This window comes from Catharus ustulatus, chromosome 5, assembly GCF_009819885.2.
Source record: "Catharus ustulatus isolate bCatUst1 chromosome 5, bCatUst1.pri.v2, whole genome shotgun sequence".
Lineage (NCBI taxonomy): Eukaryota > Metazoa > Chordata > Aves > Passeriformes > Turdidae > Catharus > Catharus ustulatus.
The window spans coordinates 25,145,681-25,165,848 of record NC_046225.1 but is presented as its reverse complement, the minus strand read 5'-3'; the positions used below and the strand labels follow the sequence as shown (position 1 = coordinate 25,165,848).

General features: G+C 38.6%; 1 protein-coding gene across 5 annotated transcripts in view; it reads left to right on the top strand.

The window, feature by feature from the left end:
- The window catches only part of COL25A1 (collagen type XXV alpha 1 chain), a 333,111-nt gene that overhangs the window by 158,348 nt on the left and 154,595 nt on the right, over nucleotides 1–20,168 (top strand). For all 5 annotated transcript variants that reach the window (XM_042779283.1, XM_042779281.1, XM_042779282.1 and 2 more), the window contains exon 3: nucleotides 17,876–17,920. In XM_042779283.1, the coding sequence (XP_042635217.1) occupies nucleotides 17,876–17,920 (45 nt within the window). The remainder of the gene's footprint in view (nucleotides 1–17,875; nucleotides 17,921–20,168) is intronic.

The following is a 20,168-nucleotide window of genomic DNA, read 5'->3' as shown; positions in this document are numbered from 1 at the left end:
CAGTTCAAACTCTTTTCAGTGCTGAAAAGCTTTAAAAGTGATAAGAGTTTTGAGTAGTCCTGAGGGACCATATTGACTCCATGTATGGGACTCATGCACTGAAAGGTTTCACAGAATTCAGGAATAATACCCACAGCATGAATCACTAATGCCATTGCTGAGTTACTGGGATCCAGCCACGATTCCTGCATTTCTTGAATGTCGCCACTACATCAGCTTCTCAGGACATTTTGTCCAAACACCAGGAGGTTGACAGACAGGTCCATGTTTGGCCTGCAGGATTACTTACACTCTGGTGCTGTCAGTGAGGAAACTGTATAGCATGGACTCAGAGCTGACTATAGGTGACAGCAGGTGTTCCATTACTCACTGTCTGATAACCCTTTTCTTGGCTCAACGCCTGCTGACCAACACAATGCAACATACCATTCCACTGGACCTCTGATTGAATCTGTTTGTGGCACTCAGATAATGCTCTCTAGGTGCTTGAAAAATACTGGTGGGGCTTTTTACTAACTCCTTGAAAGATCTATAAAGGTATTGGGATTTTCTGTTTTATTAAAACTGGATTCCCAACCATGGAGTGCAGCTGATGATGAACTAGTCCTAGTTTGCTCTTTTGCAGTATGTTAATCAGTATCTCAAGCTGGTTTGCACACATCATATTTACCAGCATCATCCAGAGTCTGTGATGTTTGTGCCTGTGACCAGGAGAAGTTTTACAAACAGCCTAAAATCACAAAGAAAAAAGGATTAGTAATCTGGAATTGTCTCCTTCCATGATATTCTGGCCTCAGTGTGAGCTAAACAACACATCACATGGATGATCTGCAATGAAGACTCCATGAAGGTAGCCCACTTAGAAATTTTTAGGGCTTGTTGGTGCTGCACTCTGCAGACGTTTGCAAAGACAGAAGCAGCAGCTTCTTGTCTCATTGTGAATGTCTCTCATGTGATTTTAATGCCTGATAGTGTGACCCCTCTGAGCAGGATCTGTAGTGGAAAGTTATCCCTTCATGGTATTTAAAATATTCATAGCTTATACATGTGCTTACCTTTGGGATAGCTGTTCGTAGCTAGTTGTATTTGTAGAAACACATGTATATATTTCTAAAAATATACTAATGTAATATCTTTTTAGATATTACATTATTATTTAGATATCATGAGGTTTTTTTAATATGGGTGCACATATTTTTTTCCCATAAAATGTGCATATGGTATGGTCTCAATATTTATGAACTTTTCCGTAGTGAATCGTGTTTAAACAGTGGATTTTGTGGGGGTGGGAGGCACAGAGTGAATTCTTTCTTGTTCTTTATCCAGGATGGTTTTCTAGGCTACTCTAGATTGGTTTTTTTCCCTGTTTTTTGAACCAGACGTTGCTGTATGAAGACACTTATCTTTCATCGAATCATAGAATCATTTTGGTTGAAAGGGAACTTCGAAGGTCATCTGCTTGAACATCCCTGCCATGTGCAGGGATATCTTGCAAGAGGGAGGGACCTTGCAATTTGTCTCTTTTGAAAGTCATGAGGTTCCCAAGGACCCACTTCACAAGTCGGCCCAGGTCCCTCTGAATGGCGTCTAATCCCTCAGGCATCTCAGTTCCACTGTCTATTACTGATGCAGACACTGCAACCAACTACTTAACGTTCACAGTCCTTTTGTTGGTTGTACAGAGTATTACAAACCTTATGCAGAGACTGTAGGTTCAACTATGTAAATGGGCAGTTATATTTTGTTTTTGGTACCATAGGTACTGTATTTTATTAGTGTTGTATTTATAAGAGTAAGCCTTGGGAAAACATCTTGGACCACACTGTTCTGTGGTAGCTGAGTAACAAAAAGATACTTGGAAGACAAAAGACTTCTTTCTAGTTGTGAGTACAACTGGGAACTATCACTGTGAATGACTTCTGTCTACTATTTCAAATCTTAAAGGTCTTTTGCCCTAATCTATATAATATATGATCTTTGATCTAATAAATGAAGTGGGATCCTATTGAGGGACCTATTAAGCTTAATGCTTAATTGCATTCTAATTGCATGCTCCTGTTTCTGTTTTGTTAAGAGGGTTGGCTGTTCATGTCTTGATTCTCTTAAATATATTGCACTGTAATAGTCTGTAAGTTTGTTTAGCACCTGTTCAGGATAAAGTGCTGGCAGGGTGCACAATAGAAATTGCTTTATAATGTGACCTATGAAGAAGGCTGTAGAAACACATTACAGTGCTTTGAAATTGGCACAGTCGAGTGCCATTCCAGCTTACTTCCAAGAAAAAAATACCATTGACTCTAGCAAGATAATGTGCCCAGAGATGAAATCCATCACCTTAAACAATGAAAAGCTGACATAGCATTGTAATTGCACCAGTGTGGGCCTTGTGCCCAGCTGCAGATTTCTTTAGAGTTCATTGCTTTAGACAGGAATAAAATCCCATTCTGCACTTTTGCACATGGCTGTTGTGGAGTTGGCATGAAGTCCTAAAGAAAAAGGCTGGCTAATAAGAAAATAGTTATGCCTCCTGTAGCAATAATGTTAAGTCACTGATATGAAAACATGCATAGCTATCTGGGCTAGTAAAAACTATTGCTATGGAATGGGTGATGTTTAGATGTGGCCTTTTAAAGTGCTTGCACTGCTTGGTAAAAAAAATCCCTCTTATTAGCACTAGTGAATTTTGAGAAGTAGATCTTGACATTGAAATATCTGAAAAATGTATTTTTAAGGATTTTAATGTTGAAAAAAGAAAACCTGCACATACTGTTTTGTTTTGTTTGTTTGTTTGATTGATTGGCTGGTTTTTGTTAACTTTGTGGGTTTTGTTTCAATTAGTTAAATTCCAGTATATATTTCTTAATCCTGTTGTTGTAAGGTCAGACTTGAAACGCATCCTAGAGACTGCTGTGATAGGGTAGAAACTGTACATTTTAATTTCAGAAGTACCTACAATACTGTGAGGAGATTAAGTATTTTTAGGCTTGAAATGTGGAGTAGTGTATTAATAGTATGAACATTCTAGATAATAGGTGTTGACCTTGCACTGACAGAAACAGTAATAAATGCAGTAATGTAATGTTATTCTCATGCATGATAATCCTATTAAATAAACTTTCCAGATTCAGCTCATTGTGATTTGTGAATATGAACCACTTAATCTCTTCCCTCATGTAATAGTATTAGAGGAAGTAGAGACAATCCATATTGGAAAACAGAAGTTAGGTTAGATGCTTTCAATATTCTTGACTAAGATGTTGCAGTAGGTGGCTGATCTAAGAACTGATAATAAATCTTCTACCTCCTCTGCAAAGTATAGGAATTGTAAATACTGAGTGATTCACATTCTAATTTGAGCTTTTAGCTTCTGTATTTTTCCAATTCATGTGTTGATGACATGACCCTGAGAGCCAAAATGAATGGCTCCTGATAGAAGGAAAATAACAAATTACTGCAAAGACATTCGGGATATTGGAAAGTTTCAGAATGTTCACATATGCATCAGGATTCTAAACTAGATACCATTTTCAGTCTCTATTTCTTTAGGCTATGAAACTGAGATTTTGTGTTGTCTGAGGAGGTAGTTTGAACTCTTAAGAATTTTTGATACAGTCCTCAGAATGCTTTGTTGCTGTGTTGATGTGAAGATAACAAAGTACCAGTTGTGTGCTTGTCACATTTTCATTACTTTAATAAAAAACCCCAACGAGGAGCTACTAATTTCCAACACTGCATGTTATATCCTTTAATCAAAAATTCCCATTCTTCTGGCAGGTATTAACTGAAGGAAGTTTTCAACATGTGGTTTGACAATTGAAAAGGCAAATTGACAGTTGCTTGTGATGTTCTACAAAATGTGAGTGTAGTTTAAGAAGATTGCAAATCTCAATCTGACTTTTTTGGTAATTTACGTATGTGACAGCATCTTGAGTTTGAAAAATTGATTATATGGTTTCATAAATTAATTAATTATATATAGGTTTGATGCCTATGCACTTTACTGCTATGGGATTTCTTGTCAATCTCATGCAAGGAAAAAAATATTGATATAACTTTGGTCAACGCTAGCATTTTTATTGTGCAGGTGTGCTGTGAAAACTGCCCAGACACCCTTAGGTCTCATGGAAAGCAAAGAGGTATCTGGAAGATGGTTCTACACTGAGTAGCAAGCAAAAATGAAGTAGTACAGAAAAACAAGACTGATCCTTAATATAAGTAGGTGCTGGCTGCAGGAGGCTGTGATGACTTCAGGAGAAGGGTGGTACAGAAAAATAATTGCACCTTTACTCTAATGAAAGAGCACTTTGTCCTCCTGCATACTATTTCTCCTGTATACCCTGTTTTGTCTCTATGAAGCAAAACTTCTTGGTGGTGGAATGATACTTTTGTAGTCATGACTAAAGTTTTCAGCTCTCTATGACGTCTGAAAAACATAGTGATCAAGATTTTACATTGCATGCTGAGAAAATTACTTGCGTACCAGTGCTAATTCAGTGCATCTTGATTTTCTGTATGATAGATTCACTGTGTGGGAGAACTGCACAACAGCATTGAACAAACTCTCAGAGTTGTTTATGTAGTTTAGAAGATTTTGGAAAGTAATTTCATTAATCCCCTACTGATCTTGGTCTGAAAAAGAGAATATAAATATATGAAGATTTCCAAAAGCTCCATGTACCTGCAATTTTACTAGCTCTAGGACACTATTTTCCATATTCAATCTGTTTCTTCAAGCAGAATTAATAACCTTTTTTTTCCTCAAGTATTTACATAGATTGCATACACTTGCATACTTTAACATAAAAAATCTGTGATGCAGACTTTCTGATTATGAAGAAAAATAATGACTTAATAGCCTTAACATCGATAGCAAAATGCTTCAGAGGAAATAAGTTTTTGCTATGCATGGAAGTCTGATAATTGAGGCAGCTACTTACGAATTTGTTGTCTCAGTACTTTTTTAGATCAAAGGTATCTATTTTTACCTTATTTTTTCCCATGTATTGAATGGCGAAAGTTACATTACTGTACTTCAGAACATGAACTCAGTCTTAAATAAGATGTACAGTGTACAAGTGGCACTGCTAATAATGGTACCAACAGCAACTGGGTTTTAATTAAGCATTTTGTTCTCCAAATCTTGAGTGCTTTATAGAGGAAATTGTAATAGCCTGTTTACTAAACAGATGGTTTTGTCTTTGTTGGGTTTTATTTTTAGAGGAAAGTTTACTTACATCTTGTTGTACCTTGAAAGAGGCAAAACATCTTATTGAAAGCCTGAATAATCAGTCAGGGTTTGGTCATAGAGTGCTAGTTGCATTTACTGATTGTTCCATAAGTGAAGAAACAATCTGTTTCGTTGGCTATTGTGATTAATGAGATCCCCAAAGCAAAAAAGCTTCTCTCCCTCCTCCTTTCCCCACCAAATGTTTGCTTTTAATAGGTAACAGCCACATGAATCTGTATCTGCGTGTCATAGTACTCTGCCTGATGAATTCAGCAAGAGTTTGAAGAGCTTAAGAATGAGTAGGCCACCCCTATTGAACTCCTATTGAGCCTCTAAGTGACCTTGTTGCAGATTTCTGTTTTCTCATCTCTTCTCATCGAAAAGCAACTTTAATGGTACATGTCTGACATCACACCAGTTGCTGAGTGGATGTTCTTTTCTACAGGAATTAATACAAACAGTACAGTCTTTCAAAAGGATAGATCAATACTTAAAGGTCTGCCTTTATTTAGTAAGTGAATGTTGCCTGAATTTTAAATTGTTCATACATTTGTTGCCTTTAAGATTTCTCATGACAATTTCTGAATCTGTCTGTCATCTAATTAAATTAAGCTTGTTTGGACTAGAGACTCATACTCACTAATCATGAAATTTGTGGGAATTGTTTTTTGTGTGGACTACAGGCAGCCTCCCTGGGTCTGCCGAACCTTTCTTCCTTTGCTCTGTGTGCATGTGCACTCTAGCTCTGTCTGCCTTGTGGCTATTCTAGAAAAGCAGAAACAAACAGGTGACTTTCCAGTGTCTTTTCAGATGGGTAGGCTTTGCTGATTGCAGTTGCCATCACTTTAACAAGGATAGATATTGTAGTCTTAATTCAGCACTGATGTTTGGGCTTTGTTATTCAGCAGATGGTCATGACCTTACAGTAACATCTGAGAAATATTACCGGGCCCCCTAGCATGCGTGCTCGTGAGTGGCATCGAGGAGTTAGTCTGTCTCTTTATCCAAGAGAAATTATTCCAATTGCTGTCTGGCTTGCCAAGTAGGTTTATATGCAAACTATAACATGTTCCAAACATCACTGCCAAGTTAGTGTTTTGTTCAGGAACATATGAGTTCATGTGACTGATTTTGGGATCTAAGTAAAGCTGTAGCCTCTGTGCAGGTGTTTTCCCAGGAGGAAGACTGGACACTTTTAGCAAGTCTGTGGCCCTTGCTAGGACATAGCTGTAACTCTAAAGGGGTATGAGGATGACTAACTTCCCAACTCAATCCTAAAGTTTTAACTTTAAAAGATGATTCTTTGATTACTGTTTAACCTTGACAGGTGTTACAAATATTACTTCCCATTATATGATGAATATAGCATATCCCTGCCTCTAGTAAAATGCAACACTTTGTCATAGCAAAGTGCTAACGTTTAACTTCTTGTAAGTTCTTCTCTCAGGATATTTAGGTACAGCACCATATAAATTTATTAACTCTGGACAGCATTTTAGATATAATGCAGAGCCTAGTGCTTTTCAACATCTATTCTTTTAAGGCTGTGTTAAGTCATGCTGTCCAGTTTCACAAAGAAAGATGTTTTTAAAAAGTGGTATATTCCTTTTGTGACACATTGCATATATCACATCTGGGCAGGTTAAGACTGTAACATCTGTACAAGGAACAGCCTTCCATTATGGTCAGCTCCCTGAAGGTTCAGTTGTGATGCTGAGAGCCAGATTTTCAATAGTTTTGCACATATAAGGCTTGTTGCACTTCACTTGTAGGTAAAAAGCTGTGATCTCATTGTTTCCAAGCTTGTTATGTGTTATTGTCATTTCACTCCAAATGTTACTGCAACTAGCTGCTGCTAGAAAGCTGCAGTTGTGTTTTGTAGATGGAAGACCAAGAACAGATTGCCCTATCTGCAGTGAGAGGAGTTTCCTTTGCAACTCGCTTATGCTTGTCCCCACTCATGCATGGATACAATTTAGAGAAGTGTGCTGCTATCGGTCATTTGATTTTCTTGGTTGACTTCAGTAACAGCTTTACTCTGTGCTAGTAGTAAGTACGTAAAAAATTTGTTAAGGTCTATATTTTACTTTTGAAAATACTGAGTAAATTTTGCACCTAACCTTTCTGCATAAATAATAGGTTATGTGTAACTAGTGTGTTATTTATTATCTTATTTACAGAGCAGCATATGTAAACTATTATATGTTAGAGGACGTTAGTTTTGCAATACATTATGAAGAATATTAATGATGTGCTTTTTCTTTGAAACTCTGCCAAATCTCAAGATACTTCTTTTACATTCAGCACTTATCTAGGTAAAAGCCCCATGGCTTCAGGAGATTTGCCTCAGTCAAAGCTTATAAGGCCCTCTGGAATTGCCCATAAAGTACAAAGTTCTTCTGTGTGTGTACTTGACTCTGAGTGTATATTTGTGTGTCTTGCAGTCTAAAACGATAGCTTAACTCCATATTCTTTGCTTGAGGTAGCATTTTTGTACTTATTTATACTGCAGGTTCATTTTCTTTGTATGGGTAAAGGATGAGCTACATAAATTAATACGAACAGTCATTAGAGTTTTGGATCTCTTGTTATGTCGCGAGAAGGATCTTGATAAAAGAAAAGGGCACAGGTTCCACCTGTGTAAAGGCAATAATAGAGTGGATTAAGTTCTTTAAGTTCAACATGGGGTTACAGTTGGCTGACAAAGTTACAGCATTGGATGGTTTCCAAGCTACTGTAGATACAGCTGGTCACAGAGAAGCAGCTGAGAGCATCCGTTCTCTTGTGCGCCTTTCTGCAAGTTCTCCATACGTGGGATGTGTACTGAGATTTACATTTATATGAGAAAATTTTTGAAAATTAAAAGAAAAATGAAAAAAAAAAGATGAAACAAGTCACTACAGTGGTAGAAAAGACTTTTATGAATTAATTCTTTCATCTTACTCTGAGCCTGACATAGTACAACATCCCTTGATTACCCTCTTAAATTTTGAAAGAGACCTGCAAGAATAATCCAAGTTCTGGTTGTTTTGGCATCTGCTGGAACCTTCTTTTATTGTCATTATACACTGCACTCGCATCTCAACCTGAAGTAATATCCAGTGGATGAAAGACAAGCTGCTATATTTCATGAGTGTAGTCTCATGAGAGTGTTTAAAGCATGGGAGATTGCCCTTTCTTTGAAGGTTTTTTGGGGAGGAAAGTTTGCTATTGGAAATAATCGAGACCAAGGAGCAGGATGTAGCCCAGGATAATAAAAATACTTTACTGGTGTCAGGTTGAATAGGCAACTCTTTGGGAACCAAAACCTGTATCACTTCTGAAGTTCACAGGCAGCTGTAAGATGTAGACCAAAGGGTCTTATAATTTTTTGTGTTTTTCAAGTACCCCCTGTGTTAATTCAGGCAAAATATTTGGAAGTATTTGTCTGCAGTTTTTTATTTTCCTCTTCTATAGGTGAATGGTGCATCAAAAAAGGGAATTTTTTTCAGATTATATGGGAGAAACTGGCATTTGTAGTTTAGGAGTAAGGCAATCCTAGTGCAATTTTTATTTATGTATTTACTTTTGCTTATAAGCAATAGTTGTGCTGCTTTGCTGCTGTTATGCAATAGGGACTTAGGGACTTATTGAACCTTTTTAAACTACTTTTTTTTTTTTTTAATTAGAACTGTCTTGTGCAGCTGTCACTAAGCTCCTTGTCAGATGATAAATTTATTATGTTAGAAATGAGAAGGAGGCACGTGAGTAAGACTTTGAAAGGAATATGCACTGCTCAGGGTAGGGTTTTATGTTTAAATGGGTGATCAGCATGTGTGTGAGACCAAGACGATTGCAGTACCAGTGCCTGACTAGTTATGTGCTGCCTTTAATCCTGTGATATTGTGTTTCATTGTTTCCCAGTACACTACTGTCACAACTGAAATAAAAACCCTCTGAATTCAATGAACACTTTAATCTGTCATCATAATCACGAACTCTTGTCAATCATGGCTTAAAACTTAAGCATGCGGATCAAATCTGCAGTAAGAGGAGACACCTGGACTCCACATTGTAAGTGGAGATAGTCTAGGATGCTAAAAATTGGTTTCATTTGTGTTGTACAGTTTTAATGGAATACGGTGTTGATGTTGTTGTTCTTCATCTTTGAAAACCTGGAAAGGTTACTCAGTGACTTTTCAGGAGAAAATTTTTAGAATAAAATAAAACTGATATGACAAATTATGTGATGGGAGTTTTACTTGCTCATGCCCATACTTTGGATTTTAGGTTTGCTCTTGAGCTGAGAAGAAAAATAGGAATACAAGGAAAAGTTGAGTACCTTGTAAAAATATCCTGAGTTTTACTAAAACTGAAAAATACTGTAGTCATTTAAAAGCACTTTTATTAATTAAAATCCATACTTGAAAATTGTGGCAAAACTCCCATTTTATGATGAGCTGTCAGAGTAATCAGAATTGTGATCCTTAGGTAATTTTATTTTCATTGCTGCCAGTGAAAATAACATCACCAGTTGTGATCAAGGTTGTGAGGACTCAGTGTTGTTAGCATTGACTCTTCCCTGTGATTGTGAGACTGGGTTTTCTGTGGCTTACCTTTTTGCCAAAAAGCAGCTGCAGTGTGTTGGTGTTTTCTTTGCAAGCAGGACCAGATGTTTAAGAATAAAAGTTGAAGGTAACACATTCTGGCCTTACCTCTTCTTTGTGAATTAAGTCTCACATAGCTGTAATTTGGAGTGAAAGACTGAGATTTAACCTTCGCTGATATCAGGTCAATGTGACCTTCTGCTATTGTCACGTGTGGTTAAAAGATGGCAATCCAGCTTCGCAAAGTTAGAAGCCTAGGATAAATCAGTTCTTTCATATGCTAAACATATTCCATGTTTGCACTGAGGTGAGCTATTCCAGCTGTTCCAAAACAAAATTAGCAGCCTGTGTTTCATCTACTAAGAGTACCAAAAGTGTCTAATCCTGGTGTGGGTGTTTGAGCAGGAGTTTTTTCCAACTGTTGCACCTAGCTTTCTGCTGTACTGGCAACTGAGAGCCACATGGCCAGCAAGGAAAAAGAATGCAAAAAAGAGAGCAAAACAAACAAACAAAATCAGATTGATGAAATGTGAAGGGAAAAGGACATGAGAAATGTGGTGGGAAGTTACAGCAGAAGGAATAAATTTATGTTAGGACTTGTGAGGAAATAGAAAAAGTCTTTTTAAATCTACTGTGGTGTGGGGATTTCAGCCCTCATTGTGGCTCACACATCTAAGCCTATGATCATACGGCTGGGACGCGGGAGAGATGTCCTTTTGTCCTGAGGAGAGAAGAGATATACACATTTAGTTGCTTGAGGAAGCTTTGAGGCTCTGGATTTCCTTGGGTTAGAGTGAGCCTTCAGAGAAAGGAATGACCAGTCTCCCATGCACTTGCAAGGCCATGAAAGGCTTAGGTGAAAAATCACTCAGACACACAAGTAACATTGAAACCACAGCCAGGATGGATGGTTGCTCCCTGCTACTGCATGGAAAAGTACCTGCCATTCACTGGGGTTGAGGGAGGTTCTGACTGCCATGGAGAAGTCCCCATTTCACAACTACACCAACTGGAATGCTGCAGTCCTCCTCTGTCCTTCCCTGTAGCTGGTGTTACTCTGTCTATATTATGGAAGGAATGACTCATTCTTGGAGATTATAATTTGACTGTCTGCTTGATACTATTGCCTCCAATGTTCTCCATTTGATAAGGATAATATGTTTTGCATCATTGTTTTGTTCTAATTATTTGTCATTTTCCTGATGGCAGAACTTTGACACTGAGGTGTGACTTTCTAAAGGTGGATGGAGGATTAGTTTTTAATGACCTCTAATTCTGAGGATTTTGCTTTTGTACAAGTACAATTGTACTGTGTAGTTACTTTACCACTGGCTGGCTGTGTGTCCTCAAAAAGTGTCTAAATTTCTTTCTAAAGTTAATTAAAATTCTGTTGGGGCTGAAGAATAAGTTAATTCTGATACCTTATTTCGTCCACATTATTATCTGAAAAAGTTAAATTAAGCTTAAATAGTTTTTCTCAATAGGACATATGCTTTTTGCATCATAGGGCCAACTATTGATATGGCATGATAATAATACAGTGGAATGACCAGTTGAAATGATAATACTTTCATGCCTTGCTAGTATAGAATAGCTATTTCTACTTGGTTCAGCTGTCCCTCAGCAATATTTGTCAGCCAGGTGATAGTAGCTATTTCTGTGTTTGCAATATGACCATGTGTGCTTGGAGTGTTATATGTTCATTAAAATAGTTTAACAGTCTTACCAATAACATTCAGTCCGTGTGAACCATCAGACTTTTTCAGCTCAAGATACTGGGATCTATTTCAGGCATCTTAGGCAAAATAGATTGTATCTGGATACAAATGCTGGGATCTGGCATGCATAATTTCATTGGTTGCCTTACAGATGTGAATCTTCACCTCTGACAGTATTTTAACTATCATCAGTTCCTTGTGTTCTGCCACAGCTCTGTGATGATGCAGCAACCTGTAAAAAATGCAAAATTTAAGAACCTATTCTTTCTTCATTGTTAAGTCTTCCTAAAATGAACCCACATAAGTAGTAGTGTTTCTTACCCCAGTCCTTCTACTACTGAAAAAAAAAAGGAAAAAGAGAAAATGTCATTATGATTGAATTTTGGGGCTGTAACACACTGTGAGACTTCCGTGATTCAGGAAAATTTTGATGTATGTATGATTAAGTCAATGAAGGCACACCTAAAACTGCAGCTGTGGCCAGGGGTATTGCCAAAGTGTAGGCATATATAGGGATAAAGTATAATGCAAAATATACTGTAGCTCTGTTGGGTAAGCCAGTGGTTCCACATTTGCTGTTCCTACAGAACATGAAAATGACAATAACATAAAAATGCAAAGAAAAAAATGATGGGGGGAGGATCTGTAGACAGAACAACTCGCTCTCACACCTCTTACCTGTGTTAATAAGGTCGTGTGTTGTATCTGTAGGAAGCAGATAACCCACCTTATATTGTGGCTTTTAGAGAAGATACATGCGCCTGATATTTGATGTAGTGTTTAATGAACTCAGGCTTCAGGTTGGTGTGTGAACTCAAGCATCTAGCCCCAGGGAGCATCACCAGAAGCATTCACAAAGTACCCAGGCAGCTTCAACCCAAAGAATTATCTGAGGGGTTGGCAGGGAAATTGTGACTTCAGACAACTGTATCTGTGAGGAGTGCAGCTGGCGGGAGAAAGAAGTGGAAGTTGTGTGGTGTTTAGGGAATGTTCAAACCCTAGGACTACTGTGAACCCTCAACAGTAACTGTTACAGAAGGAAAGCATCTTTGGATTTACAGGTGAGATGGAAAACAGCTGGTGATGAGTGGTGTCCCTCACAGCACTGCCTTGGAACTGGTACTCTTTAATATCTCTGTCAGTGGCATAGACAAGCAAGATTGAAGGCACTCTCAGCAAGTTTGTAGATGACATGAACTGAGCAGTACAGCTGACAGGACAGGATGCCATCCAGGAGGACATGGACAAGCTGTAGAAGTGGGCCCACGAGACTCACATGAGGTTCAACAAGTCCAAGGGCAGAATGCTGTACCTGGGTCAGGGGAATCCCAGACTTGAGTCAAGGCTGGAAGAATTCATTGGGAGCAGCCCTGTGGAGAAGGAGTTGGGGATTCTGTTGGATGACAAGCTGGATATGAACTAACAGTGTGCACTCACAGCCCAGAAAGCCAGCTGTATCCTGGGTTGTATCACAAGAAGAACGGCCAGCAGAGTGAGGGACCTGTAGCACTATGTCCAGCTCTGAGATCCCCAGGATAAGGATATGGATCTCTTGGAGTGAGTCCAGAAGAGACCACCAAGATAGTCAGAGGGCTGGAAACCCTCTCCTGAGAGGAGAGGCTGAGAATATAGGGATTGTCCAGCCTGGAGAAGAGAAGACTCTGTGGAGACCCCATTGCAGCCTTTCAGTACCTAAAGGGGGCTTATAAAAAACAGGGAGAGCAACTTTTTTACACAGGCAGATAGTGCTAGGACAAAGGGCAACAGTTTTAAAGAAAAAGACAAGAGATTTAGATTAGATGTTAGGAAAAAATTCTTTACTGCAAGGGTGGTGAAATAGATTACCCAGAGAAGCTGAAGATGCTGCTTCTCTTAAAGTGTTCAAGGCCAGGTTGGATGGGGCCCTGAGCACCTGATTTAGTGGGTGACATTCTTGCCCATGGAAGGAGGGTTGGAACCAGATGGTCTTTAAGGTTTTTTTCAAGCCCAACCTTTCTATGATTCTGTGAAAAAATATATGTATGTATGTGTGTGTGGGCAGGTCTGGCTATTTTGTAAGTGACAATAATGGGATTCTTCATCAGTGGCATTTGGCACTAGTGAAATTACATTATGCTAGATGTCTTGAGACAGGTGGTATTTAGCATGTACAAAAATGGTACAAATCTGACTTGGGGCAGCCAGGTTGCTTTGCTGTGGGGCTCAGACAGTCTAAATTTTGACATTTCCTCAACCAAGTTGCATAATAGCTCCTAACACATATCCAAACCCTGCAACACAATGATACTTCACAGTGAGCCAAACAGATGATGTATTGTGTGTGGGTTTTTTGATTTTTTTTTTTCCTGTCTACTGTTTCTGAAATGTAGAATTTATTTGCTGTAAATATGTTGATACATTTAAAGAGTACAGGTAGTTTTGTCCATTTTTTGCAGGATGGGAGGGTTTTTTTATTTGTGGTGTTTTTTTGTTTGTTTGACAGACTCTCATGGTAGGTGAGAGCTAATTTTTGAGTGGATGACGTTTTGTGCTTGAGAAGATAAATTTAGATAAATAATTGACTTTTAGTTTAAATTATTTTTTTTAAGTTTTTTTCAATTCCAAAATTCTCTTCATAAATATGGAATAGCATTTTTAATTGAATGGAAAAAAATTCTTTCTAAATTTTCTGTTGATAGTAGTTAGATTCATAAATGGTTTTGGAAGAATAAAATAATTTCAAATATTTTGAAACTAAATTGTTAGAAGTGAAAATCATGTGATCTGGCATTTCACTCTTAGTCCCTACAGGTAAATGCAGTGATCCTGGTAAAAGAATGTTTTGCCAAAGTTGGCTACTATAAACAAGTTTTTGCTTACTACTCATTATTGTTAGAGTTTATGAACCCAACTCACTCCACTGAGATTCAAACTCCTATTTTTCTTCCTAATATTTATATTTGAATATGAAAATATATTTTAAAACAAAATACTCTTAAGGTACTCTGGAATAAATTCAGTTCAGCACAGACATTTCTGATACTCTTGAAGAGACTTTTATTCCCCCTGGAAAAAGTTCAGAGTAGTTGTGTCATGTTGAGTGTTTTGTGCAAGCTGTAGAAATCTGTGGACTTGATGTAAACTGACATTGTCCGTGATACAGCTTTATTCATTTCTCCTTCTGCTGTGATGAGTCTCCACCAAATCCTCCAATTAGTGCAAAGTTATAAAATCATAGACAGATGGAAAATTAATATTTATAGAAAAATGTTCAAATTTTTGATAGCTTGAGACACTTGCAGCTACAGATGATATGTTACCCGTTGAGATGTAGAGAAAGCAGATTGTTCAGGAAAGCATGAAAGCTTGTGTAGTCTCTGAAGCAGTAGGTCATCTAGCAATGACAATAAATTTCAGTTAGTTTTCTGTGAACTGAAATCATCTGTGTTAAACTGTTTAAAATTAATTAGTTTGTGTTGGCAAAAGGAAAGTAAATAGATAAATATAAAGAAACTGTTTCCTCAAAGGGTCACCAAAATCTAATAGAAATTTGCAAGATCTGTCTCTCATCTCACAATTAGAGTGTTGCAAATACCACCACCTTGACAGACTTGAATAGTGCACAAAACAAAAAGCTTTCAATGAAAGAGAGAAGAGATACATGTCACTCGGTGGTCCTTAAATACTGCTGGTCTGATGGTCAGGGGCAATGTTACGGTTTCATTAATACTGGTCTAACTCCAGAGTAATTTTCCTAACTTCAATGGTGTGGTTATTTTGTAAACATAATAACAACAGTAATTTTTCTGATGATTCACACATTTAAATCTAATAATCTTAGAATAACATCTTAGAAGGGATCAGCATTTGATCTCAAAGGAAAGAGTTGAACCGGAGCTGTTTTTTGCTGTACCTGTATACAGCTAAACTAGCAACATAGTGCTCTATGGAAGTCTGGTTTTCTGGGCAGATTTAATTCCTTCCTAAAATTCATAGCTTGAAGTGACATTTTCAGGATTTTCTCTTAGAGACTTTAATGTGTTTTGCTGATGTGTAGTCAAAATTTTTAGTTTCAAAGTGCTATTCCTTTCTCAAAAGCAAAACTGGTAGTAAACTTGTTTGTGTGTGTACACACCTATTTCATATTCAAAGTTTAATAAAATAAAATATCACAACCGTGTTTAGGAGAATATTATTGCTATATGCACAATGACATGACATTGCCTGGAGAAGAACATTCTAAGTTTCTCCTGTGCATCCACGTTCATGTTGAGCCAAATTGCTCTACATCTGTGTTGTGAGCTTGTGTACAGCCTGGAAAATCTCCACAGAGGGCCTCTGCAGGGCTGTGTGCATGCAGGGGGACTCCAGGAAGTTTCAGTGTTGGTTGTGGTGGGGAGAGAAGAAAAGAAGTGCATGTAGAAACTTATTGTAACATGCTGTTTCCTGTGTAAGAAGTTTCTATAGATACCCCTTGCAGGAGGAAGTAACAAGATTCTCCCATACTTAAATGACTTTTGCTATTTTTCCTGATGCCAAAGCATTCTTGCTATTGATTCTGACTATCCCATGCCATTCTTGCTTTGAATAATATTGTTGTCTCAAACTTCTGTTGCATTATACTACATAATAATGTATATAATAATGTAGTTATTAGAACAGGCAAGAAGGATTTTAGTCAAAATTATAATGCTGATAGGAGTAAACCTCTCTGCATTCAAGATGAGCTGCTTTTCCATTTTCTTTCACCTCCTTTTTCTCCTTCTTTCTCCTTTCTCTTCTCTTCTCCCTTCCTTTTCCCTTCTTCCTTTACCTCCTTTTTCTCCTTCTTTCTCCTTTCTCTTCTCTTCTCCCTTCCTTTTCCCTTCTTCCTTCACCTCCTTTTTCTCCTTCTTTCTCCTTTCTCTTCTCTTCTCCCTTCCTTTTCCCTTCTTCCTTTCTCTTTAAATCAATAGTACTTTATTCACCTGGAGAACTAATGCTGTTTCATATGTATTTTGAAATTGTTTCCCTAATGCTGCTTTTCAGCATTTTAGTCTTTTAAGTCAGATTCCTGCAAATGTATAATGCAAAGCTATTTAAAAGCTGTGGCATGATGCTTCAGATGATTTGTGAAGTTTAAAGCAGAAGACCATTTGCACAAAGCCACCTGTGCCTCTGATATCTATTACAAACGGTGAGATACAGCCACAGCAGAGGTACTTGTGCTCCTGCACGCGTCGCTGCTTCTGGAAATTCCACCCATACACTCGCCTCTTCTCAGAAGCTTTGAGAGTCCCACCTGTGGTTCTCTTTTCAAAGCAGCCAAGTTTCAGTACTTGTGTCACCCCCACAGCTGCTGCTTCTCCTCCAAGCTGTACATGGAGAAGTGCAAGTGTGCTTTCCTGGCATTTTCAGGAACAGTGTGTCAAGGTCACCAAGAAAGGGGGAAAGTGTCTGCAGTCTGACATCTGGGATCTGCAGTTTTTGTAAATGGGTACTGAAGGCAGAAATGAGGGACTAAAATGTTTTTTCCTTTTTTTTTTTTTCCTTTTTTCAGAGGTGACAGCAGATGCTCGTTGTATTATGTAAATATTTCTGGAGAAATGGCAGTGAGAAGTAAAGATTTCTCAGCAAAAAACCTACAGTGACTAAGGGATTGTGTTGACAAATAAATATAAACTGAAGGGAAAGCACTGTACACTGACTGTGGCAACATACACATTGCTGTTAAATGTTTGGGGGATAGCAAGCCAGGTGATGTTTTTTCATCTCTTGCATGTTTGCAGAGAGAAACTGAAAGAAAATTCCAGAGGATTTACTCTTACGGATAAATACTAATCTTTTGGTTTAATACAGGAATAATTGAATAAAACTTAATGTCCCACAATATATTTTGTTTGGGATGCTTGAAGGAACAGTGCAGCAATTCTGAGGAATACAAAGACATTTTTGAGAGAAGAAAAGGAATTATTTCTTCTATGGGGTTCATGGTGGAAAGCACAAGAATTGATGAGCTTTAGTGCAGCTAGTTGGACATAGAGAAAAATGTTCCACTTGTCAATACAGCAAAATATTGGGGAGTAAAAAAAGCCTGTGGAAGTTGCAATAAAAATTTAGATGTGGTTAATTTTTCCTTGAAAAAGAGGGATGAACTGGAGAACCTTAAAGCTTTTTCCAGCCTTTTTTCAGGGAACCAGTAGTGGGTACCATAGGTGTCAAATTTATCACAAGCTCCCTAAATCTTATTCGCGTTATCTTTTACCCCTGCTCAGCCAAAGCCTCTGAACTTGTGGTACATCAGTTTAATTCCCTTACATCCAAACAAATGATAATCTACGTGTAATTTCAAGGGGAAAAGTTACAATCCACCATCTTCTTTTTAGGTCCTCCAGGGAAAAGAGGTAAGCGGGGAAGAAGAGGAGAGACCGGTAAGTTTTCAGTTTTATCAGATCTGTTGTCATTTGATGTCTGTTTTTGTGAGGATGCATACCCAGCATGTTGTGATTTTTAGTTGTATTGCATGTGCCCTCTGAAAAAGAAATCTGAAACTTCTCTGGTAAAATGTTTTGACCCTTGGCATGTATCTGGTGGCCTTGCAGATATTTCTCTAGTCTTGGGTATCCATAATTTGTAGGCACACTTCATAATGCTCGATGTGCTACCTTTGGTAACACATCTGTACCTGTCAAACCCTTCAGGGGTGTTCCCACACGTGCGCAAGTTAAAGCAACTACATGTAAGTCAGTAGTTGGAATACTATGTCAGTGTTAAATCCGGCCCCTTTGGCTGAAGGAGAACAATTTTATAAGGAAATAAAGAAGGAAATAAAATTCCTTATATCAAGAATGTTGATAATCAGGAACATAATGTGATAAGTAGACTACTCTGCATGAGAGAAGTTGTTTTATAAAAATGAGAAGTTAGTTCTGATAGAAATAAAAAGAACATTTCTTGGTTTGTTACCCTGTACTAGGGAGGTTGCTGTTGATAGAAACCTGCCGGTGGTGTGTAGCTTGAAATTTCATTTGAGGCAAAATTGTGAGATGCTGAGCACCTCTTGCTGTTGACTTTCACAGGAATTGAATCAATTACGTTGCGGGATTGAGTTTTTCATCAAGGTGAACTTTCTGGAGGCAATGCAGCAGAAAATGAGCATTTCTATTCTCCTTGGCTGTCATGTCTAATCTGCCAGCTAGGAAAGTCTTCCAATCAACTTGATCTCTGTAAATCTCCTGTAGCCTTTCTTATCTATGTAAATGATAATTTATCTTTCTCTTAAAAATTATTTCCATATCTTCCTGAATCACAAAACTAAAACCAAACCCTGCCAAAAGTTGAACAAGTCACCTTTGTGTTTCAGTATTGTCTTGGTATTTACAGTAATTTCACGAATACAAGCCGCACTGAGTATAAGTCGCATCTCTGGGTGTTGGCAAATATTTTGTTCTTTGTCCATAAATAAGCTGCACCTGAGTATAAGCCGCTCTGTCGTTCGCAGAGAGGACCCGTGTGCAACAAAGTTGCCAAATAGTAACAGAACTGCAGCAGGGCGGGGTTTACTGGTTTGGCTCAGGCTGTGCAGGCTCAGCCCGCTAGGGGCTGCTGACAGGGCTAGGTGGCCCAGCCTGGCGCTGCCGCTTGGTGGGTCTGCTCGGGGCCAGCCACCACTGCCACTGGGCTCCGTCACCACGGCCCGGTGCTGCCCCATGGTGGCAGGCAGGGACGGAGACCCCCCGCTCCCGCAGCGGGCGGGGACGGAGCACCCCGCCTCCTCCCCGAGCCGCGGCAATGGCGGTGCGGGGGCCCCACCTTCCCCCCGGGCCGCGGCAATGGCGGGAAGGAGAGAGCTCTCCCTCCTCTCTCCCTGCCCCCCGTGCTACCTGCAGGGAGCCAGGCTCCACCTGCGGCGCAACAGAGTAACAATTTGTAACAATCGCGAAATGCCGGCTCTGCAGCTGCTTGGCTCGGCACTCTGGCTGGCACTTCTGAGGTTGTAAATGTCAGAAAATTATTCACATATTAGCTGCTCCTGAGTATAAGCCGCATTTCCGGTTTGGGAGCAAAATCTTAGTCAAATTGGTGCGGCTTGTATTCGTGAAATTACTGTACTTCAGAGAAAGAGGCTATGATACAGGGGGAAATTCTGTGGTTGAAGATTGAGTTACAAATGATCCTGGAAATCACTTTGCGGGATGCTCATTGATTCATTTTACATCTCAAATAAACACATGGTAAACTGTAAATAAAGGAAATGGATCTCATTTAAAAACAGACCTACACCTTAAAATGCTGTTTACGAATGTTTGCCAGAATACAGAAATTACCTTAGTTGCTGGACAATAAAAGTTGCATTGTTGAAACCAAAAGGCTGTTGATATTAAATGCAATCTCAAAGTACAGCTGCTGCCGCTTTATACTCCTTTTGCACTTCACTTTATTCAGAAATTAGAGAGGCATAAAAGCTTAATGAAATGCCATTGATTTGGGAGCTGCAGCTGCTCAGCTTAATAAGACTGAAATAGTAGATTTGATTTGTGGCCCTTTGATAATGTTTCCAAGAACTGCTACACAAAAGTCTTTGAGGTCTAAGTATGTGCAAATATCGCTTCACAAAGTGTGACATTTTAATGGGGAGCATTCTATATGTGTGCCTTGAGAGAGGAAGGTGATGAAAAG